At 31.7% G+C, this 25,399-nt stretch overlaps 2 protein-coding genes across 2 annotated transcripts; both read right to left on the reverse strand.

Annotated features, from left to right (window-relative positions):
• Nucleotides 1-8,315: 8,315 nt before the first annotated feature.
• On the reverse strand, nt 8,316-11,283 carry LOC100796040 (OVARIAN TUMOR DOMAIN-containing deubiquitinating enzyme 4). Its single transcript, XM_003556231.5, has 5 exons — nt 10,563-11,283; nt 9,702-9,823; nt 9,567-9,607; nt 9,381-9,479; nt 8,316-8,881 (listed from the first exon to the last, which is right to left on the reverse strand). Exons 1-5 carry the CDS (start codon nt 11,032-11,034, stop codon nt 8,731-8,733), a joined length of 885 nt encoding a protein of 294 aa, XP_003556279.1. The 5' UTR covers nt 11,035-11,283; the 3' UTR covers nt 8,316-8,730.
• A 4,480-nt stretch (nt 11,284-15,763) lies between these two features.
• On the reverse strand, nt 15,764-24,014 carry LOC100788817 (conserved oligomeric Golgi complex subunit 1). Its single transcript, XM_003555415.5, has 7 exons — nt 23,118-24,014; nt 21,403-22,890; nt 20,260-20,454; nt 18,367-18,647; nt 17,681-17,860; nt 17,259-17,433; nt 15,764-16,511 (listed from the first exon to the last, which is right to left on the reverse strand). Exons 1-7 carry the CDS (start codon nt 23,802-23,804, stop codon nt 16,338-16,340), a joined length of 3,180 nt encoding a protein of 1,059 aa, XP_003555463.1. The 5' UTR covers nt 23,805-24,014; the 3' UTR covers nt 15,764-16,337.
• Between the last annotated feature and the right edge of the window lie 1,385 nt (nt 24,015-25,399).

Genomic DNA, 25,399 nt, shown 5'->3' on the forward strand with positions numbered 1-25,399 from the left:
GAAGATGTATTCCAACCATTCCAATTTTTGGACATATTAGTATTAGAAAAATATTTGGATATAAGAGAGATCATTCGTTAAGAAATATTGACGAGGATCAAAGTTTTCTCAACGAAGTCTCATTTTATACGGTCCTAAGTCTCAACGAAGTCGAGCTTAAGAATCATGTACCCTTTATTGTCAAAGAGTTGGTTTGATTCACATATTTTCAATAGTGTGATTCCCGTCAGCAAAGCTACTTTGAGTAGGACCAATGATAAAAGGAATAATATTCTTGAATAACCTAGGAATAATTTTAGTAATAACTTTTTACAATACATTGCAAAGAACTATGGGTTGAAATTGGGTGATAAAGGAAAATTTTTTACACTCAAGAATGACAGTAAGAAGTACCTAATTCTCATCAACAATCCCGACAAATCAATAATGACTTGCTAGATGAAATTAAACATGAATACTCCAATAGTCTCCTATTGAGTTTTGAAGATGGGATGATAACAATTAGGCCCAATAATTTTATAATTTCCTATAGTGAAAATAATTTTTCTATTTTTCTCAAAAGACATCTCCTTACTAAGAAAAAAAGTATATTATAAAGATAAAGGAAGGAAAAAGTGAAGAGATTTGTATCTACATTTTTGGTTGAAGGAATATGACATAATCATAAGAAAGTAAGGACCTAATTGGTTAAAGCCCAAATGGTTTAGGGAAAAAATATGTCTAAATCAATAGTGATTTTATTTGCACCATTTGTTTCTTCACACCATTTTTTGGAACTTTTTATATTCCAATAATGTCCTTTATGCATACCTGATTTTGTCATTCCAAAAATTAAATTCAAAAACTATTTGGAATTGCACAAAAAATAATTTGAAACACAATCCTTTTATATTTCATAACACACTTTGAATAATTGGAAATAAGTTTCTAGAAAAAAAAAATGCTTGAGGGATGATAAGAAGATGAAGAGATGAAACGATGCCTTGGTTGGAAGTTGCTTTCTCTAGCAAAGCATAATGACAAATTGTTTCAGCAAAAATGGTTGAAAATCGTTTCCTTTAACAAAGTATGACAACATCACTCTATTTTCCCCTAAATTGGTTAGAGGCTTTTAAAGTTATGTCCATGGAAAGCATGTGGGTGGTCCATGGGTCTTCAACGCCTGTGGCAGCTTGATGTGTGAACAAATGGGTTTAGAGGGGGTAGTGACAAGGGGAATAAACACACCATGGAGCATGAAGATTGGTTAATGTACTCTCATTGTTTATTTAAACAATATTTGTATTTTTAGAAACTAAGTTTCCAGAAGTATAGATTTAACACTTTCGAAAATATGTTTTTAGAAGTGTTTAAAGTAATATGTTCTGTAACTTAAAATACAAAACATTTATCAATATTACCAAATTTGACTCATAAATAGAACAAGGAAGAAACCAAACATGAGACCATATACCACTGCGACAATCTTATGGATTAGTAACAATAAGAGTTTAACTTGAAAGTTCAATGTTCTTTAGGATAAATTGCAATCCTTTAATTCCTAATTCACAATTTTGGTCATCTTATTTTTTTTAGATCTTAGTTTTCATATTTTATAAAATTCCCAATTTTGGTCCAATTCTCAATTTTTGCATATTTTTACTGTTTAATTTAATGATTGATTAATGATATGTTCATATTGTAATTAGGGGAAATTAACATTTAACAATTTAAAACTATATTAATTAATTAAATTGTAAAAAAATGCAATGGCTACCACTTTAAGTAGACATGTTAGGTAATGTAGAGGAAAAGTGGATGTTAAATCAAATAAATAAAGCATGAAAATAAGAAAAGAATATATTGACAAATACCTGAGGTATGAAAGGAAAGTTAACAAAGATGATTAGTTGACATTGATCGACTCAGAGTATGAGTATGATGATAGTGAAATCTAAGAATGATAGCTATCATTGTGTCTAGTTGCATGGCTAAGCATCAAGGCAATAAAAAGTTCTAATTGTAGATGAATTAGGGTTTGAAGAATGAATAAAGATTTTCTCCCAAATTTCTTGAATGTATACAAATATTAGTACCAATTCTTCAATGCCTTAACTTGAGACTTGACTCGTAAAATTCAAATATCATTATAAGAATAACAATTATTGCAGTACCAATAAGACATGCAAATACTATCCCTCGAAGAAGTGATTTCAAATAATGCACAAGAAATGAGGGATGTTAGATCGAACAAATACAACATGAAAATGAGAAGGAAAGATATTGAGAAATATCTTAGGCATGAAAGGAAACTTGATAAAGGTTATCTTTTGACAATGACCGATTGAGAGTGCAATGACAATGAGATCTAAGACGATAACTATCACCGCCTAGGAAATGAGTTAGGTTTTTAAAGATTGAATGAAAAGTTTCTCCCAAAATTGGTGAATATATATAATATTAGTTCGGATCAAGTTTTATTTGCTTTTTCAATGCCTTAACGTGAGGCTTGGTCGAATTCACTATTTAACCTAACTTGGATTTTAACCTTTGGATTATAGAGCCTTTTTATGGGTATTTGAGACCATTAATATCTAAATTCCACATTAAATATTTGACAATTAGGATTAAGTCAATTAAAATTATTTTGAACCTCTTAGAATATGAGTTTAGGCCTAACTCAAATCTAAAAGTTAACCCATAAGGTGATGATTGTCCTTTACTTATATATTCTCTAGCGACACTATCTTTAGTTGATGTGAGACTTGAATTTTTCTCAATACATGCCTCACACTTATGAGCTTAGTGTGTGAATAATATGATAGGTGATTCATTAATAGATCTAGAGTATGCTCTAATACTATTTTACAATTTGAATTTGTGCTTAATTCAACCCTACAAAACCAATTTGTAAGGTGAAGGTTGTCTCCACTTATGTACTTTAATTAAGTCATATCACTAGTTAATGTGAGATCTCTAATATGACCACAAGATTATTTCTTCAAATTTTTAATGCAAATTACTAGTTAATACATACCCATTTACACCCATATAAATAAATATAAATAAGTGTTTAGTTAAAATGTTTATTTATCTTTATAACTTTATACTTGTTTTTTTTTAAAAAAACAAAACATTTTTTTTAACCATTGTTATTAGGGCCATTCATAAGCTTAGGTAATTTAGGTTTGCTCCTCTCAAAGGATGTATCCTCTAGAGATCAAGTCCTTTCTACAAATTCAGTGTGTGTTGTTAACTGAGTTATCCACTGGATAAATAATAATAATAATAATAATAATAATAAATTTAATCCATTTTCTAATCACAGAATAGTTTTAGTTTCCTAATCATTGACATTAATTAACATTTTTCCTATTTTTTTCTTAAAAAATAAACAAATTAGAATTAGATCTAATAGAAAAAAAATAGTCCTTTCATGATATGGCAAAGATCATTGATATATATATGTTTTCATTTTGTCTATGTTTTGAATAAAACCGTTTCTAAAGGAATATACTAATGAAATCCAAAATAATTACCATACATTCTCTTGTATTCAAATTGCTTTACTTGTGTAACTGTTGCATAAATCAGGCATATTTTCTGGACAAGTATCCCTAATGTGAAAAGCATGATATATACATCAAAGTATCAAACAAGAAAAACATGCACAAGCTATTAAAAAATAAACTCAACTTTTTCTTAGCCCGAGGCTCTGTAATTTTAACATGTACCAATACATAATTGGTAGAAGTTAGCTCCTCCTACCTTGATCATTTTAAATAGACTTTACTTGGCCAACAAATAGCAGCTAAATTCAGTGAAAAAAGTTTGAAATGGTATGGACTTTTTGAAGTAAAACTCAATGGTTAGCAATTTTTTCTTCTTTTTTGATTTTATTGTTGTCGAATAATCAGCACATTTTTCTAGTGACAAACTAATATTGTAATATTAGTTAAGTCTTACATTTTCTTTCAACCAATTAGTTATTTACACTAGGCAATAACGTGCATTCCCATAAGGAATTAATTGCAACATAGCTCCAAAGGCATAGATAACCACTGAACTTTCTATAGTCATGCCGGGTGCTTTGGGAAAAGAAATTGGGCATCTCTATCCTGCGGAGCAACCTTTATGGGTAATTTTTTTTTCTAAATTATCAAATGAGTAAATTTTAAATAAATATTCAGAAAAGGATAAATAATAGGATATCTCACGAGAGTCATAAATTATTTTATAATATATAAAGTCGTAAATAATCTTATTTAAATTAATATTTTTATATATTATTTTATTTAATATTTTTATATTTTTTTATATTTTTTTCTATTGTTAAGGATTTTTTTCTTAATTATAGTTCGACTTTAAAGTCATACATATAATCACAATTTCATTTTGTTAGTGTTTCATTTGTAGAAAATATATTAAATAAAATAATATTAAAAATAAGAAAATATTAAATAAAACAATATACAAAAATATAATAAATTAAGAGTTCATCTACACGTTTGATATGTAATAAATATATGATATAATAATAAAAATACTCCTTATAGAAAAATGCTTAAATAAATGTTGTTTTGATACTAAAAAACAATGGGGTCAGTAAATAATTATTTTTATTTTACAAAATATAGTAAATAATCATTCTAATAAACTACTTATTTAGTGACTTTTTTTAAGAGTACTTATTTAGTGACTTGATATATATGCAATGAGTTTTATAATTGCTTTTTTATTAATATATTATAAATATGAAGGATTTATCAATTTTATTAATAAATATTTTGTTTAAGAACTTGTTGATTATTTTTAATAAGGTCTATTCTCACGCTTATGTTTTTCTCTATTCACAAAACTCACATGGTATAATCGTTTAGTAACAAACAAATTTAATTTGAAAGAAAAAAACTATTTCCAATAGTTGACCTTTAGTTTTTCTTAATTTTTATGACTTGGTACCCTTTTTTTTTTTTTGGCTACTTAATTTGTTATGTCTGCCTTAACATATTTGGTAAACCCCTTCATTGATACCTTCGAAATTCTACGCATTTGGGGGAATGAATGCGTTACTCAACTAAAGCCTACATTTGGACAAACATACGGAGATGAAGATTGTAATAACATTATTTAAAATTAATGAACCGGACTAAAATATTAATTAAGAAATTCTCAATATTAGAATTATTTAATATTGAGATGACTCTAAAACATATTCATTGAATTGTTGACGGTATTAATTGTTAGCCCGTTGCAGTAGAGAGAATAAGAGTTTCTTTTCAATTTGAAATTATTACTCAAAATTCAAAGCAAGCTGACATAATGCTTCTATTGATGAACGAATCTAAATCTGCTGGCGTTGGAAAAGTAATTGCACTTCCAATAGTTTTAATTTAATGTTTCCTACAATATGTTAATTCTCTCAACAAAAAAAATAAAATAAAATTAATGGTTCCTAAAGGCTACAGCTTAAACAAACGTTCCAACTTTTTATATATATATATATAGGATTATAACTGTATGTTGCACCTTTTTTTTTTTAACTGTAGGGAACTCTGATAAATAAACAGGTAATCAGAACATAGACACCGGATTCAAGCTCTCGAACATGTCACACCATTAAATTCTGGCACATATGTTGAAGAAAATCTGCATATATATTATTCCGAACACATAGCTTTAAAACACATTTAAAGCTAGATTCTTACAGATCACAAATATTATGTATAACTTTAGTGATAACAATGACAGTAAAGAGGTACTACTAATAATTAAAATGATCTACGTGTAACGATATAAAATGACATACTGTGAAATAAAGAATATATCATCAATTTCATCTATGAAATATATATTTTTTTAGTGTATGAATATAATGATCGTACTAAAGTAAGAACATTCTTAAAGTATTACTCTCTCTCTAAATATTTTTTAATGTAAAAAAATATGCAAGTGATTTTCAAAGTATTAGAAATTATCTTAAGTAGTCTCCAAATATTATTACTTTAGGGACTAGGAAAAAAAAAACAATATTCTAAGAATTATGTACTGTAGCCATCTCTTTTAGCCCCTTTTTTTTTTATTTTTTGGGATCAGGATTTCTTTGATCCATTAATGTTGAATGACTCAAAAACTCTTCAATGGTAGGCCCAACTTGTTTTTTTCCTTTTGTGTGGGCTTCATGAGGTAACTTTCAAGAGAGAAAACTTTAACATGTCAAGCTCAATTTTCAATTAGGCTCGATTCAATAAATAAACTAAATTTGAGCAATTAATTCTTTTCACAAGTCAAACTTAAACCTCAAGAGTTTGACTCGTTTACAACACAACATGTGAGTTTTATCATTTGATTTGTTATATTATTAAATCTGAACCATTCATTTTTTATGCTATCCAATGAATGGTTAATAAGTGCATCAATGCATTATTAGAGATGCTCTTATTTATGTACCTTAAAATTAAAAAAGGGAGTTTATATGACATGGAATTATTTAACAGCTAACGAGGGGGCAAAAGAAAGAAGCAACCGTAGGGGTTGAAACCTTTTTTTTTGGGGGGGTCTTTATTCCTTCCGTGTCCTTTTTGTGTCAATGCTTTTGGGCTTTCTCCACAACTGGAAGATGCTTTTGGGCTTTTGACACTTATGGCTGAAGCTTGCAGTGAAGTGACATTCTGAGAACTATGTTGTTAGTCTGCCATTGTATATTCCCGGAGAGTACAAAGAAAATACAGACAATCTAAATTAGTTAAAATAGTAAATTTGGTCCTTAAATACTAATACATTAAAAAAATATATCTAAAAATAGTTTATTTCTTTCACGTTTGTCGTTCATTTAAGATAAGTTCATGTATGTCATCATTCAAATGCAATTTAATCATGCATATATGTACTAAATTGCATTTCAATAATAACATAAAGGATTAAATTAAAATTCTAATGATAACATGTAAAGACCTGTTTGAAACGTTAGACAAACGTTAAAGAAAAAAAAAGTTATTTTTAAAAACTTCTTTTGTTTATTAACATTTAATGACTAATTTGATTATTCCGCCTCAAAATTAAATAGGAAGAAAAAAAGGTTTATTATAAAAAATATACAACTTCTAAAAATAAATTTAAAAATTTCTCTTTTATAATTTTTTTCTGTTTTTTTTTCTTACCAGTCATAGGAAAAAAGTAGAATAAACAAGATAATTAGAAAGAACAATATTTTATATATATATATATATATATATATATATATATATATATATATATATACTAATTTTCTTACAAATTCTTATACTACCATATAATATAAATAAAAAGTAATTTTTTTACTAATTCTTGAAAATATAAAATGCATTCAACATTTATAATATAAAGGAAGTATAGGAGTTACTAGAAGAATTTAGAATTATTCAAAAAGAACATCGTTGAACATTTGTTGTAACTCGTGTTAAAATAATTTTGGCCACTACTTTTTTTCTTTTTAAGTCGTGCTATATTATTTAGACTTACTTTCAAAGACTTCATTTTAGGATTTCGCTCAAAATCAAACATATATTTTAAACAATAAAGTGTAGAGTTAGTAATTTTTATATTATAATAATATATTATAAAATTTAAAGAATTTATTTAATAAATTTTTATAAAAGGTTATGATCACGAAGACCAAATGACAGGATTTTGGGTTGTCAATGAGTAGCTCACTAAATCATTCTATTTTTACTATTTGTGTGAGCTTTAAGCAACTTGGTGAGTAACATGGTTAAAGATGTTCCTAGGTTCTTATTTATAAATCTAAGTCATGTGCTTAGTTATCCGAAGTCCGAACCTTTCAAACCTAATTATTAGGTATGTAAAAATTTCTGCTACAATAATGTATCTCTTTTTGCTGTTGCAAGTTATAGGGAAGAGATGCTTGATGTTCTGGACCAATATTAGGCCCAGTATAAAAACAAATAATTCAGTCCACCCCATAAGTAGTATCTTGATATTGGCATTCCATATCCAGACATCGGTATTTGGTACTCCAAATTTGCATCCCTAAATTGACACTCCCGAAAATCTCGATCACATCTATACTTCTTTGACCAACTCACCTAACCTCACTTGCTGTGCTCCTAAGCCAATATACAATACCATAACCTTTCTCCTTATTAGGTATGCTATCTTCTTTTCACACTCTTATTGAGTACCTCCTCACTTGAACGTGAGAGTAATTGCAAGTAACAACTATATAAAAATCCTCCAAATTTGGAGAATTTTAAAATGTTCATCAAGAATGAAAAATTAAAGATTTTGTACGATCACATGATAATTCCTAATGTTAAGAAACTATACAAATATTAAAATGATTACAGAACCTTTCCTTCTCTTTTCATCTTTCATCAAAATATATAGTCAAGTAAAATCAATGCCCTGTAAAATCCACGTTTCACTTGCTAATGCCAATCACAAATCCCAAATTACTATTGTAGCAAATTATCATCATTTTCTTCCTATGATAATTGTGGTATATTGACTTCTTAACATCAGATGACAACAAACAAACTACAAAAATTCCACCAGCAGCATGTTGAATCGAATGGAAGTTCCCTGCAGCTGAACTACAGTTGCAAAAAGTTACTAAATTCACTGAAACACTCCTAAAATGACCCCTCAAAAAAGCTCTTTACTTGAGAAGTCTTAAACTGCACCATCAAGGCAAGTAAGTTTTGTGCTGTACTAAGTGTTTATTTTCAATTTTCAGGTGTAATTATGGTCATATCATAAGGTCTCTAGTATGTCGTAGTGACCATACCCATGAAATAGCACATTGATGGAAATCTCCTTATCGTTCCTGTATTCTTCACCATATTTTGCTATGTTTACCAAATCAACCGAGCCTGTGTCTCTCATGAAAACAGAAATTGGTGTCCTGACAAGACAAGTCATGAAGCTGTGTTAGATACAGAGCAATGGGAAAATTGAAAAGAAAATAATAAGCACCATAGAAGACATAAACTAGAATTGTTTCTCCGAAGCAATCTAGGCTTTATATTGCTATCGGTGTTTTCAGTCTAAGATTCACGGATTTATATATCCATTAATTCTCCATTTCTTAAAGCTCCGTTAATATTCTTGAAAGATTAATCAACTTTTGTTGCAGGACATAGCTCTAAAATCTACTTATATTTGTTTTGGTTTACTTATGCTACAACACTATCCATCATATTTTAATCATCATTGTAACAAACTTTTAAATTGTGAATGGTAATTGGAGTAACGTAGACAACACTGATCCACAGCTTGTAACTGCACCCACAAACACACACACTTAGTAGATGTTATGGCAAACATTTTATGCCTCTCGTTAAATGAAAGTGACAACTATAAAATAACCATAAGCAACACATAAATTCAATTCTACAACTCACTTCAAAACATGAGAAGCCATCAATAGCTCTGGTTCTCCGCCCCATACATAAGGCTGTTGAATTCTCTGCACATATGTATCGAAATCCCCTTCGATAAACCTACAGATAAGTCAAACATAACAGAATAACCAAGTCAAGAAAATCACAACCCAAAATAATTATATATCTTCAAATTACAAAGCTTACCACTCTGTTTCCTCGCGCCTTTTCATCAGCTCATCTACGACCTAAATTGGATTACAAAGATTGTTAGAAAAATGGAAAAGAACAAAAATGCTTGTTTTCTTTTATCTTCTAAGCTCTGGAACACAATGATCATACTTTAGCTCTTAGTTCATCAGCCAATTCCCTCTGACGATTCTCGTCAGGTGCTTTTTCCCCATTTCTCAAGCAAGCTCCATGAGCTATTGCTCTAAACAAACACCGACCATCCGCCGGTACCCCTGCACCATTCAGTGAGATTCACAAATGAATCCACATATTAACTCACACAATTTCTAACTCAATCTTTTTATCTCCAAACTAAACTGAATATCACAAAAACACTACAAATTCTCATAAAAAACTCAACAGTACCAATTCAAAAACCTTTCAGTATTCAGCTTCCATAAAAACTCCCCACAAACAGAACACCCTTCATCCTGCTTAATCGGCTACCAACAGACAATCAATAGTAACAGCAATGTTTAATCAAAAAAGGCTAATGCTACAGAAACAAAATTAGCACAAATATCATCAAACTTCAAAACAAGCAACATCAACGAATTCCAATTCTTTAAAGTGTAACCAATTTCATTTTCTCATAAAGTAGATAAAAAGTATTTCTTATATGTGTGTGTATATATATATATATATATATATATAAGATTAAAAGTAATTTTTCTACCCAATGCAAAAGCAAAAGCATGGTTCACTTTTACATAAATCACAAATCCAATCGAAAATTTTCTATAAACATAAAAAAATATAAATTTGCATTTCATTTCATCCCCTGTCCAAAGAGGATTGTAAGTTGGATGGTTAAAAAAGAAGTAAAGAGAGAAAGGATTACCGCCGCTAACAAAACTAATAATCTAACAACTAAGCTTTTGTCCATAAAAAAAAAAAAGAAAAACATTTCATTTCATCCGATTAAACAACCTATGTAAATATTTAAAATAAAATAAAGAGACGACAACAAACCAGTGACTCTGTAATCAGCAGAAACCTCATACTCCTCCCGTTCCTTATCGAGAAGGCGGCAACTTTCGTCTACAGCGATTGCATCGGTATTGGTGTCAGCGTCCACGCAACTCGACGGCGGCGCGAGACAAGCACAGACGCCAAAGAGGAGCCACGCGGAGTCGGGACGGTGGAGCCACCGTGCCGGTCGCGCGTCCCAAGCGACATTCCACGATCCCTCTCCCTTCATGTCATGAAACGCAACAACGCCGCGTCGGAATCCGTCGTCGTCATTCACTCGGGGCATGATGGCGTGCCATATGGAGGCGGCGCCGCCAGCGGAGAGAAAGAGTTTGCAGGCGGTGGAATGGCGGCGACGGGGCGGCGGCGAGGCGGAAGGTGAGAGAGGGGCATGGGATAGGCGAGGAAGGGAGGCGTGGACGAGGGAGAAGAGCCAAGGTTTGGAGCGAGTGGCGCAGAGTACTCCAAGCATGGGTGATGGAGGGCTATCGTGCGCTAGGTTTGTTGGTTGTTATCCTACGCACGTAGTAGTTTCCATGTGTGAGACAAGTCCCAGCACTAGAGAGTAGAGAGAAAGATGAATATTATTATTGGAATCATCAAAATCAAATACAAATCATCGCCCATACGCGTGGGACACACTCTTCTTGGAATAAATTCCACGGATCTGCAATTTTTTTATTTGTTATAAACTTTTTATCCTCTTTCTCAATAAGAATATTCCTTAGTGGCTGGGGTTAAAGGTTGTTCAATCATCAATGCTTCCAATTTTACGGCTGTTGTTTTTCTCCGCGGTTATTTGCAGTTTGACATCATGAAATGTTGTAGGTTGAATTCAAATATCATTTACTATAATTTTACATTTTTAATTAATAAGAAAAAGTACTCTTTGTAGTAAAAAAATAGAGATAAAGTATTCTTTTAATATTTTTTTTATAAGATAATTAATTAATTCAGTTAATATATTTAATATTAATTTGTAATAGCATTTTTTTAAGTTACTCTTAACATTAATGTGACATTTTTTTATAAAATATTTTTATTAACTTTTATTTATTTTAATCTGTTTCATGATTTATATTTATATTTATATTTAATTTTTATTGGCTATGCATGTAGATGTAAATAGTTAAAGTAACTTTCCAAAATACTGGTTGTACACTATAAGTTAGGCTATCAATATACATAAGACATTAAAAAACATGATTCAAAATTAATTTTTTTTAAAGAAAATAATTAATGTAAGAGGTATTTTAGATTGTTTCTGATTGAACATTGCGTAAAAAAAGGATTAAACCTAACTTAACTTCTAATTTGGGTCTTATGAAAATATTAGAGGGAGTATGTTTTATGCATTACATTTTATAAGTTTAATGTTTTACAGTGTAAATATAAAAAAAAAAATCTATGTTGTCAATTATTTTAAAATCATTGTTGAGTGGAAACAATCCACTTATGAGTGCAAGTAAATTCTCCGAAGGTGTTTAAAAAATCTTGATAACTGATTGAGATACTCATTTGCAATGCCGAATAATTTATTTTTAAGAAAAAACACTTAGGATCAGATTCACTCGTTTTTAACAAATAAAAGTGACATTTTGTAATTGATTGATGGTGTAGATTTTTTTATACTCTTAATACATACCAATCAAATCCATGTTTTATTATCCTTTTTATACATATATTTAAGATGTTTAGGAATAGTATTTTTGGAAATTATTTTTTTACTAGTTCATTTGACTATTTTATTTATTTGCCATGCCTAATAAGAACTTGAGATCTTCCACATTTGGTCGACGAAACACCTACGTGGAAGATTTTGAACAACTACTTTTTGTAGCGTTTTGAAGAGAAAAAAAGAACAAACCAAAATGGGACTATCAGATTTTAGGCCATTCTTGGAGTTTGGACACAGTACCTTTACAAGTAATCATCATTTTTGTCTAATCTACCTTTATTAAGGTTCGAAAATAGATAAAACTATTAAAAATGGCAAAATTCTTCCAACTGAATTTTAATTTAACTTTATTTGTAGAGTTTGATTTTCATTTTTACTGTAAAATTTTGAATACTATCAAAAGTTTCAACTAATTGGAAATTATATTATATGTGATTTTAAAGATAATTTTATAAAAATCAATAATTTATTATGAATAATTATTTGTGACAAAATAATTATATAAGAATTCTTTACCTTGTTAGTCCATTTATATCTATCCTCTCTAATTCTTAATCGTTACAACTAGCAACTTGTTTTGGGTAAACAAGACTACTTGCCGTATTGGAGCCATCATAAGCACGACAAGAACACGAAAACTCGACTTTATATATATATATATATATATATATATATATATATATATATATATATATATATATATATATATATATATATATATATATATATATTGTTTTCTTTGTCCTCAATATTTTCTTGAATTTTTTTGCTTGTTAGATCTATTAAATAGCTGCATGAGGAACAATTTAAGTGGATTTGTTCGCTAATGAAGTTCTCTTTTTCGGATTTGGCTCCTTTTGTTAATGGATATATATGACTAATACAGTATTGAAAAGTGTAATTATAAAAAAATTTAGCAGACAAACTGCAATTAATTAATGTTGTTTGCACGACTCTAGGACTAGTTACTTCATGCCCTAATGGAACAAGTAACATATATGTCAAAAGCAAATGTAATGGCATAGCACAGTCACTTACAATTACAAACTTATAAAATAGCAGCTACAATTTGGACAATACCAACCAATTTTGATGTTGGAAGAAAAGTGAAAGACAACGACGTAGTGAAAATCCAATAGAATTGTCAGCTAAATTGGAACAATATGTACTTAGGAGATGGAGATAAACCTCAAAAGCCAACGAGCGAATATGAAAACAAAGGGTGGAAAAAAGGGACTGCGGGAAAATAGTTTTTAAAAAAAATTACACCTCTTCAATTTTTGATATAATTATTAATTCATTTCAGTTTGAGTGTGTTTATGAACCAAAGGAGAACTAATAGGTGTATATTAGTTGAGAATTCAATTAAGTTGGAGATAAACTCCTGTGATTTTTTGAAAAATAAATAATAAAAACACCTATTATGCTTTGATTCTCTTATAAAATAATTTTAATCACCTTAAAAAATATTTCCCCCACGTTATGCGTTTGTGTTAGATTTTCTGAAGTATGCTCCACCAGTTTTCGTTAAATAAAGAACAAACTGATTTCTCTTATGAACTGCTTTATTTAGTTTAAATGTAAAATTTAGAATTAGATGAGGCCATGATGATTTCTTCCTCAAATTGAATGCAGTCGTCCTGATTCTCGAATAAACCTGCTTTGAAATCTACCTAAATGATAAAAATGCCCACCAATGTGTTGTGCTTCTGTAGCTAATTTTATTTTCTGAAAATTAAAACAATAAACTAAACATAAGTAAATTAAATATAAACTAAACTTCTAAAGAAAACAATAACTTAAAAGGAGAAAACGACGAGATTATAAAATTCGCAGGTAGCATAGTATATATCAAATATAAGAGTTAAATGCTCAATAGCATTCTTTTATTTTATCAAACGCTGTTTTAGTTGTTTTGTTTGGGGCGTAAGCCCCTTCATTCCAAAAAATAGCATTCTTGTCTAACTGAATGAAAGCCCGCCCTTTAATAAGAAAGTGTTCATGATACTCCTAAGATATAGTTTTATTAATATTGAAAATTTGAGTGCATTTCTGATTGGGCTAGTAACATGTGGTTACCCACCACTCATTTGAAAACATGTCATGAGATTTTTTTTTTCTGATATTGATATGAAATTATTTCATAAAAGTAATAATTAATTTTTGTTAGAAATCACAAGGGCACGGATCTATGTCATGAGATTTCTGCAATACAATTTGAAAATCTGCTTTACATTCACATTTTGAAGATGCCCTTTTCCTCTGTTCTTTTGAAAGTTCTGTAACTTTCAACGGACTCTACCACCAGGATAGAAAAAAAATCTAATATAATTAAAATTTCATTTTGCTTAATAAATATACCTTTTTCAAATTGAGAATCCAAGTTGAAGTGTATTAAAATTCATGGAAAAGAGATAGAAGGAAGAGAGAAGAGAATCTTAATATTACTGTATAATACTTAAAATGAGCAAATCAATTTTTATATGAGTACATTAAATCTTATATAATTAAACTTTTAACTAAATTGAAACTAACTAAACTAAATTATAACTGATTAAATTAATAACTAACTAATTAATTTTATCTCTAATAAAGTGTATATCTCTTATAAAAGAAATGTGCCACTTCCTCACTTGAGAAAAAAAATTTGACCAACAAAACGTATACTCGTACAGTATTGGTGCTCTTCTTAGAATTTATAACTTGTAAACTTCATCTAAAAAAATCATACACTTCAGATTCTCGTCAAAAGGTATAACATTTGTTTCCTCTAGATTTTCAGCACCTCAACTGTTCCTTGGCAACCATTCACCGGAAAATTCTCTTCAATAGGCAATTCATCCACCATACTAATAACAATCTCCGAATAAAAACAACACAAAAAATATTATTAAATGTTAAGAAAATAGAGACAGAATTCCATCAGGAATATAATATAAAATAGAACAAGTTCTAAGAAAAGCTATTAGAATTAAATTATCTACTACTATTATCGTTACCGTACCATTTTAGAAATAATGGAAAACATACACAAGCCTATTGAAATTTTTAAAAAAGTAAACATTTTTTTTTAAAATATGGACAAAGATATTAACCACCTCCCCCCCACCCCAAAAAAATAAATAAATAAAGAAGGAACGGGTATAAAGAGAAAAAAAGAAAAGAGGGCAAATAGAATCTGCCAAAATTTAAAATTGGGAAAGAAACAACCAAATAGAGAAAGCAAGTAATAGATTCTGAGAAAATAGAAAAAGAAAGAGAGGGATATATATTTCTTTGCCCACGTTCTTATGTGATGTGGCGATAAAGTTGCTATTTTATTTAGTTCTTTACAAGTTTTACACAATAAAAACCAGTGAAGGCGCGGAGAATCACTACATCTAACAGCGCCAGTATCAAGAAGGTATTTTTGCCTCTAGAAGTTCAACTTAAATTTAACCGCTTTATTGGTTGATGCTAACCTGTATTTGACGTTAGTACATTTACCAAAATGAATAATACAAAATAAATAAACAACTGCTTATTTATGTGAATTCAATTCATTGACTATGTATCTTAAAATACAGCGTTACATTGTAATCAGAACATTAAAAAAAATCTAACAAGATAATTTGATTGAATTTATGCAACTATAGACATATACCAAAAATTTAGAACCACGCAATACAGTAGCCACGAATTATAGCAGCTCTCTACTTCTGGCATTAGCAAGATCCCATTTCCTTGACCCAAATGACACGCGAACTGGAATCTGTCATCAACACTACTTTTGCTCATCAATCTGTTGTCAAGTTTACTCATACTTACACTGTGGGCATATATATATTCACAATCGTTTCCAAGCCAAATATGATAAAATGAAGTTAATCACGGCAGTCGACATTTAGAATCCTCATCTCATACTTTATTGAACCATTTGCTCCAGATGTTTAGCATCTTTGGAGTTGAAGCTGCCAAATATGATTCTAATGTTGCTCTATGTGAGTGGTGCCATGAATAAAAGGTGTGGGGGGCTGAGAAGGTTTCATGAGATATTACACTTTATGGTAACAAGACTTTGAAAAGAGCAACTGGGATGCCTTTCGATCATTGGGCCATTATGAATCTGATCTGGGAGCTGTAAAAGATGAAAGAAGACCAGCTGCATGAGCAGGTAGAATATCTCCAAATGAGGACATGGCAGCAGCAGATCTATCCTTAAAAATGCCAACTTGACCATCAGTTAGTATGGATCCCAGTTTAAAAGTACTCTCCCCGAACCTGCTTCCAACCTAGAAAAAGAATAAAAATAGTATCAAGTACCCACAAAACTATGCAATCAAACCACGTATTCTAAATCAGATTTTAGATATAAGAATGGAGATGTATCAGTATACAAATGCATGTAAGGAAAAGGTGTTATATAATTCAGTCATCACATGGGACATTACTCCCAATATTAACATATATGCAGCTAATATTGTAAATAACGTACATGGAAATCTACTTGGTCAAGCATTACGATGATATATGCTCAAACACAGCATGAGAAGAAATCATTACCAATATTCTGCTACAATTGTAAGGAATTTGCTCAACATATCAAGGAACCAATTATAATTGAATGGATAACCTTTTCCTGGCTAGAGCAACACATGATATAAGTACTAGGAGAAGGAGATAAAAGTTTTATGTGGTCTAAGAATTTGTAAGACTCAGTATTAATTCCGTCAAATACTGCAGGAGAGCAGTCCAAATATAAAAACTAAGGTATTATTTAGATTTTGGTCAATATAGTACCCCCAATAATCATTTGGCTTATGGACTGTAGTTACATTAAACAGTTGTCCACAGTGTTGCAAAAATGGATAAGACTTGAGAGTTCACTGCAGTGTTGTGCCATACATGTGTGATATGCAAAAGCATGACGTTTTGGGGAGTGGGGTATCAAATTATCATAATTTCTTAGTTACAGAATATGACAATGTCCAAAATTAAATTGCAATAAGACAAGAAATAGTACCAAAATTTGATGATACCTGCATAAAAGACTTCAGTAATGGTGCCGCCACCCCCAGACTTGAACTGTCATCCAAATTTATCTTTTGAGAAAGTTCTCCATTTGTAATTGAATTCCACGAACTTCTTGAAGAGATTTCACTTGATGATGGAGTAAAGGCCTTCTTTGTCCCTCTAGAGGACAATGCTGGAGCACTGGATTCACCAAGAGGTAAGTTTGTAAATAAGACATGACATTTAGAGTATCAATCACTAGCTTCAGAATGTACATTAGTAGGTTTCCTAGCAAAATTGCTCATAAAAGTAGTCATTGAATAAACCATTGTATTTAAGCTAATTTAAATTAAATACATAGAATAATGGTAAAAGAAAAAAACACAGAACCATGCATTATGAATATGAAATGACAGACAAAACAAATAAAATACAAGATGTGACTAACCTGATGGGGAGGTATTTAAACCGGGGAACTGTAGAACACCTCAGAATATTAGATTCTGAATTAGTAGGCAGTTTCTGAACAGTATCTGTGTACATACGGTTGAGTTGTACAAAGAAACCAAAGAGAACAGCATGTCGTAGGTAAGACTGTCTCTCATTCTCCCAGAGATATGGCTCATACCTTTAACATAAAGAAAGAAGATCAGAGATGACAGTGCAGAAATTACTAGAAGTCTAGAAGTACAAAATCATTACACACTGCCAATTTAACCCTTTGCAAGTGATGCATGCTACAAATTCTCTCTAACCATGAATTTTGCAGCAAAATCCACCATTGCAAAAATTCTGGGGCCTAAGTATGTTATGTAGATCTGCTCCTGCTTGAGCATGCAATATGGGATGGTCGTTGCTTGAAATGAATTATGGCATCTTTGAAATTCATGATCAGTGCACATGCACAGCCTTGAGATGTCATTTCTATAAGTAATCTATTTCACTCAATCTTTGGAAATTTTTGTGTTTTGGAGAGTTTTTTTCCTTTTCTTATTTTCTTCTAAATTAAACTAATTTGGTTATTTCCTTTAATTTTTAATCATTACATAAGCCAACTGTTGATGGATTGCACATCTTGTGTTCCTACCACATACTAAAACAAAGGAACAACTTGATCGGAAGAATGAGACTTACGTAAGCCAGTCTATGGGATCCAGTTTCTGAGAAAGACGATTTAACAATTGATTTGAACGTTCTCTAATGGCTGAGGTTGTCAAACTTTGGTCCTGCTTCCTTCTGCCAGGTAGCTTTGCTTTTGGGTTACTAGATAATTCCCCAACCATGTTTGAATCACCACCAGAGAGAACATCAGTAGCAAATTTGAAATTTAACAAAACCTGCAAGACTCCTTTTTCTGACACTTGATGAACACCACTCTCTGCAGTGGAAAGAAAGTCCTCAAAGATTCCAGTAACCTGTATAATAAAATAGTTATTGTAGATGTACATGCAGGAAAGAACATAGCAACACAGTCATTTGAAACAATAATACATGATAAATTGATAAGCCATTGCTTAAAAAATTGCATCAAAACATTAAACAAATCAGGATGAACAGGCTGGGTGTCCAAATGACACTTTGGTCATAGCAATATTTTCTTGTACTTGTATTCATTGTAAAATAAAAACTGCAACGCAGTGTGTTTCATTTGCACTGGGATTTAACCTAACAATTTTTAAGGGATAAGCTGCTGCCTTACCTCATCAGTTTCAACAGTTGGCTTTCTTAGGCAATTTTCTTCAATATACATAGAAAGGGGTGGAGTGCTATTATGAGCCAGTTTTTATTGTTGTTTGACTAAGAGATATGCAAGTATTTTTTTTTTGTACTTTAACTGTCACCAAGTTTTTAATTAATTCCAAAAAAAAGTTAAAGGAAATAAATAAATAACAAAAAGATAGAAACTAGTAATTTAATGATATATTGATAAAAACCTTGGGAGAACCACATCCAAGGCCTTGAAACTCAACACCAAAATTCCATACGATGCAATTGCATTCCCAACATATATCTATAAGCAAAACTTTGTTTTACTTTTAGGCCACATACTGCAGAAGAAAACAATAATTTAATGATACATTTATATTTTTCAATGTTTTTCTTGTAGAAAAGTTTTCCACAGCATTTGGTTTACATCAAGAATAAGAACCCAAGCATTGCAAAGGCCACACTATTGTTTAATTATCCATAGCTCCCTTGTAAAAGCATATGATGCTAGCCGTCAAAATTATGCTAATAAGAAAAAAGTGAGGTTACTTTCACACCCATGCTTGGATTCACTGATTCACTCTCATTTAATTCAAAGTATACGAAGAAATTTTTGGCCTTGTAGATTTCAGGAACTTTCATATCCCATTTGAGTACCAAAACACCGGTTCAACTATACTCATAGGCACCAGAATGCAAAGATAAATGATGAAATCAAAAGGATTTAGCATATCAAATGGTGTTTAAAGGACCTCATTGAAACAGAATCTTTCTATTTTTTCAATTCTCCTTTGGCGACTAACCAATAATCCATTCAGGGTCTTAATAACTTGATTTCAATTACTTTCTACAGGGGTGGGTTTGGAGATAGGATGATTATCTCTGTTACTCTGAGATCCTAGTGGCAAGAGCACAACTCAAGTGTAACAATAAATTTTTATGATGAATTAATTCAGCATGAATTCAAGAATACCAACTACTCTGACATGAATTTAACAAAGACTACACTACCTAAAGTTTTAAGTGAGCTGACATAGAAAACAGCATACTTGACACTATGAATCATTTAAACTTCTGTTTATTCTTAACATGGGATCCAAATATTGCAGAGAGATTAGGAAGTCTTGCCACATTTTCAGATCACTTATCATTGTTTTGTGTCTTATGTTTTTATATTACTGATTTACTCTTTTATTTTCAATGAAACCTCATTTTCTATAGATAACCAAAAGGAAAGACAGAAAATAAATTAAAGAGAGACAGAGTCATGTTAGTAGACATGAAAATCAAGCAGGCTAACACATCCACAGGAAAACCTACCTTTTCCAGTAGCCTTGATGCAAGTTTATGCAAAATCTTCTTGTCAAGTACATGACCTCCAACTCTATGAACTTCTTCACAAGCTCTAAATAGAAATGAGATGATATACAGAGAAGGCATAGATGGAAGAGATATTTTCATATCTGATTGGTTCTCATCGGACTGATCTTGCTTGACAATGATATCCTCCCAGCCCTGTTCAGACAAGCAAAAAATTAACAACCTTCAACATTAAAGGCTATAACTTGGTCAGCAAATCACCAATACAAGGTCCCACCAAAGAAATAACAGGTTAAAAACAATATCAAACAAAGACAATGCTTCAGGTTGATGGCATCTACTATCCTTTCAAAAAGGAAAACAGAAGTTAAGCTGGTTCTATATTTAAAGGCCACAAGTTTTCATTTGACATATGACCAACAGTTGAAGATTGAAGATTAATACCCACAAGATTCATTAATATATTAGTTGCAAAGTAAAAGATCATAGTGAAGAAGTGAACAAGCACTTCTTTAACAAATTTTCAATTCGTTTAGTTCTCCGAATCTCAACTAGACTACAGTAAATTAAATACTGACTGCTAAAATAAAATAAATCTGGAGATAAATCACTATCTTCTTGATATGTTAATGAAAATTTTGGATTCTTTTTAAAGTTTTCAAATTTAACCAGGTTTCCTATAGTTGCTCACATGCCTGTTTTGGTAGACAATTTATCATGTCAGACTATAATCACATGGTATGCTGTGCTATAAATGTTCAAGTAGGAATCAAGGACAAGTTTTGACCCAATGTCTGTCTGCTAAGTGGTTTTCCCTTCTACTGATACAAATAGGATGAGGAGCTTAACTTTATTGACTTCCAGTATTTTCTGTTTTTATTTTACTCTATATACGTAAAGAATTTCTTATCCTCATTCTCATGCTTTCCTTCTCCATTTCTTCAAACCTAGCAAACGTTTTGTTAACAGAGATCTTTAAAAGGAACACACAAGTATTATAGTAAGACTTAAAGGTTCATAAAACGATAAAGGCTCACAAGTGGAAGATTAATATGTATAGTCTTAAGAAAAAACAAGTTTAAGCCATCACATGCCATGGAAAAACAAAGAAAACAAATTGAGGGGGAGGTGAATAACACTTACCCTCCAAGGTGTGCTCAAAGATAAAGCATCATCTTGTTTAAGATCCTGAGAGACAATGGCAGAAAGTTCATCTGAGATCCATAATATCCACAAGTTGTAAGCTCTAATGCAAAGATCCCCAATGGTCTTATTCAGTTCTTCCAACTCATGGCTTGCACCTTCTCTCACACCAAGCAAAGCAGATACGGCAGATGAATTTTGTCTTTTAGAGCCAAGGCTTGTTTGTCTTCCTGGACTATCACAAATAGCAGAATCAGACCCAAATCGAGATTGTTTCACCAGTGTTGGTAATTTCCCAACTGCAGATGCATTCCCATTAGCCCAAAATCTGGGAGAACCAAGTATCAAGGGTATATGTTTAGAATGATTTTGGAATGCAAACAATAAACGTCCAATGAAAAGAGATTTTTCAACAGTAACAGCTGTTGGCACCTTGCCATTTTCTGTTGGGGCATATAAACTATCAAGCTCTTTCTTCAGTGTCATTAATATAGAAGACACACATTCATAACATTTACTTTGCAGATATGGTGCCAGATCCTTCAATCTTCGGGAAGCCTTTGGAGATTCTAAGAAACTTAAAAGATCCTCAAAGATGCTCTGAAAAGAAACATCAACTGCATCCCTGATTCGACTTACTTCAGGACCAAAATAGGCATTAAGACAATACTGAAATTCGCTCTCTTCAGGCTGGACTTTAAACCCAGAAGCAACTCCAGTTTTTCTGGCATTTGATTCTAGAAACCAAACACCACCAGCCGTAGAAGGTCTGTTCAAATACCCCTGAACATCTTCCAGCTTGGTACAAAAGTCACCTATAGCAGAAATTGAGTTCAGCACATCAACAGCACCTGTTAGCTCCCTAAATCTCAAGTCAATGATTGCTTTCATCCTGCCAACAAAAGCATCCTCAAATATCTCATCCCAAAGATCTGAATCATCTTCCAAAACAAGTTCCCGAATCCTACTCCATGGCAACTCTATCTCCGAGCCAAAAACACTCTTGAGCCATTCCAGACTCTCCTGCAGAACTTGTTTGCTTTCCATTGTCTCCCTTATTGATTTCTCAGCACAAGCCAGATCCTGGCCACTACCGACGACATCAATCAAATTTCTTCCACTTATCTTGCTTACACACCCCCTCAACCATGCAAAACAAGTATCAGCAATGTAACGCTTATCAAGCATCACCATGATTGATTCCAGTTTATCTCTGAACGACTTCCAAAGCCTAACCTCCTCATCAGGATTGGGAATCCCACCAAACAGCTGTGATGCCGGAGGAGATCCCAGAATGACCTTGTAAAAAAGGGGCATATCATTCAACACCTGCAAAAACAACTCACCCACCTGCCCCACGGTAACCTGAATTATACCCAACACATCACACAAGATCGAAACCACCAAGGAGGAAGCATCACCAGGACCAGCATTCCCCAAAATCTGCGATATCCATGACTTCCTCGATTCAAGAAACAAGCTCAACACCTGATTTCCATCAACAAATCAGTTTAAACCCACCAAATAACAAATTCAGCAACTAACCGCATTTCAAATCAATCAAATCTACAAACCATAGGCAACTCCACACCAATCTGTTCTTCATCAACTAATCACTCCACACTTCATACACATAAATCTAGGCATAAATCCACAAACTGAAAGCATTTATTACATGCGCACCAACTCAAATTCACAATGAATAAACCAAATACCTGCTTAGGCTCGAGCTCGTCGATGACGGCAACGGCAGCGAGCGCATCCGAGTAAGCGGAAATGGCGAGGCCGCGCTCGAGCAACCGGTCGCGGCTGCGCTGGGAGATCTGCGCCCTGAAGCTCTCGACGATCTGCCACTGGTGCTGGAGCATTGCAAAATTGGAAAGGAACTTCTTCTTCTGGTCATCGGAATCGACGAACAAGTGGTGGTGCACGTTCTTGGCACGCACGTAGCGCGAGGCGGCCTCGAGAAACATCCCTTCGTCGAGGCAGCCCCAAATGTTCTCGGGCGTGTCGACGAGGTACTTGACGCGGCAGGCGGCGCCGTAGGTCCAGGCTCGGGACTGGGAATGGAGCTTGGTTTGGGACTGGGATTGGGATTGGGAGAGGGAGCGGATGCGGCCGTGCACGGCGGCGATGTTGCTGGAGATGCCGTTGCAGGAGACCTTCATGAGGACGATGGAGTCGGCGGAGTCGATCAGGTCACGGTACCGGTTGCCGACGAGTTGCCGGAGTTCCTCCTTCTTGTCCTCGATCTGCTTCCGCGTCGCCGCCTCCGTCTTCCGGATCTCGGCGATGGGCTTCGAGCGGAAGAGGGACTCGGCGTCGCGGCTGCCGAGGGTGAAGATGCGGTGCTCGTCGGCGTGCAGCGACGGAGCCGCCGTGTCGGGAGATGAGACTCGCATGGCGGCGGCGGAGGTGGTGGCGGTGGCGGTGGGTTTGGGGGTTTAGCGGCTTGGCATTGATCTCTCCGGCGGAGGACGGTGGAGGAAGGAGAGTGGAAAATTTGGAGAACGGTCACTTGGAAGAGGGGAAAGAGAGAAATTCAAGGAGAGTTTCGAAAAGGATAATTTTTTATGTGAACGACGTCGGTTTTACGGTTGAAAAGGAATAATAAATCGATTGAATTAATTTTACTCCATAACATTTTTACTTTGGAGATTTTTTTTATTTGATTTACTTACAATTTTTAAAAAATTTACTCATAACAAATTAATTTAACACATTTTTTATTTTTAATAAATTTGTGAATTTTATCTCTAATCATTTGTCTATGTCTATTGATTACTAATGAAAAGTATACATGACATAAGTATATTTTTATTTTTATTTTTAGTAAAATTATTAAATTTTTTAGAAAATTTTATGTTTGTTTGTTTTTTTTATATTTTGAACAATTATTACTCTTAAGTCTTAACTTTTGTGGACAAATAATGATAAGTAAAATCTGCAGGTATTTTAAATGATAAAGATAAAATATGTTAAATTAATTTGTTTGAAATAAAATTTACGAAAAACTTAAAAGTTGATCATAAAAATTATTTAAATTAATACTGATTTTTTAATAGATTATTCAATCAAATATTTTTATTTTAAAGTATTTTTATTAATACTAAATTTTGTAAATAGCTTCATAAATAAAGATATATTTTCAAATAATCACAAGTTTTTAATTAAAATTTATAATTTTAGTTAACAAATTTAAAACTTTATGAAATAAAAGTATTTAATTTCTCCATATTTTATAATTTAATCTATATTTTTATTATTATTAAACTTTTTAAAATATATTTTTCATATTTTATATGAATTATAAATACTTGTAAATATATAATTTTATTACTAATATATGATGTTAAACACATATACTCATTTCATTGTTTAGAACAAGAGCTTAATAGGAATGCATGAAGATGTAAATAATTCTACACTATTATTAAATCATAAATTATTATTGGTATGACTTTTAAAATAATTTTATAAAAGTAAAAAAATTATCATACATAATAATAATAATTTATGATTAAATAACATTATAAAATTATATCACATTGTATAATTTTTTTCCTCTTAGAATAATTAATTAGCAAATTATGTATCGGAATTAAAATTTTATGTTATAATCACATGAAATATAGTGTGATAAAATTAAAGTCAACAATATTCAAACACATGATATTAATTTTTTTAATTAAAATGATAAATGCGAAAGATTTGACTTTAGAAATTCGAAATTCAGTCACCACTCATAAAACTTAAGTCATTAAAACCCATTAATCAATTAAGGAACATTCAATTATTTCAACAAAACCAATTCACATCCTCATAATATTTTGCCCATTCATTCTCCTTTTTACTCCTTATTTTAGATGGGGAAAAAAATATTTTGGGCAACTCAGATATGATAATTAAGATAAAGGTAAATATCTAATTTGGTCATCGAATTTGTAAGTTGTTGATACTTGAGTTTTTTAAAGATGGAAAAATAAAATTTTGTCCC

This window comes from Glycine max, chromosome 20 (assembly GCF_000004515.6).
Source record: "Glycine max cultivar Williams 82 chromosome 20, Glycine_max_v4.0, whole genome shotgun sequence".
Lineage (NCBI taxonomy): Eukaryota > Viridiplantae > Streptophyta > Magnoliopsida > Fabales > Fabaceae > Glycine > Glycine max.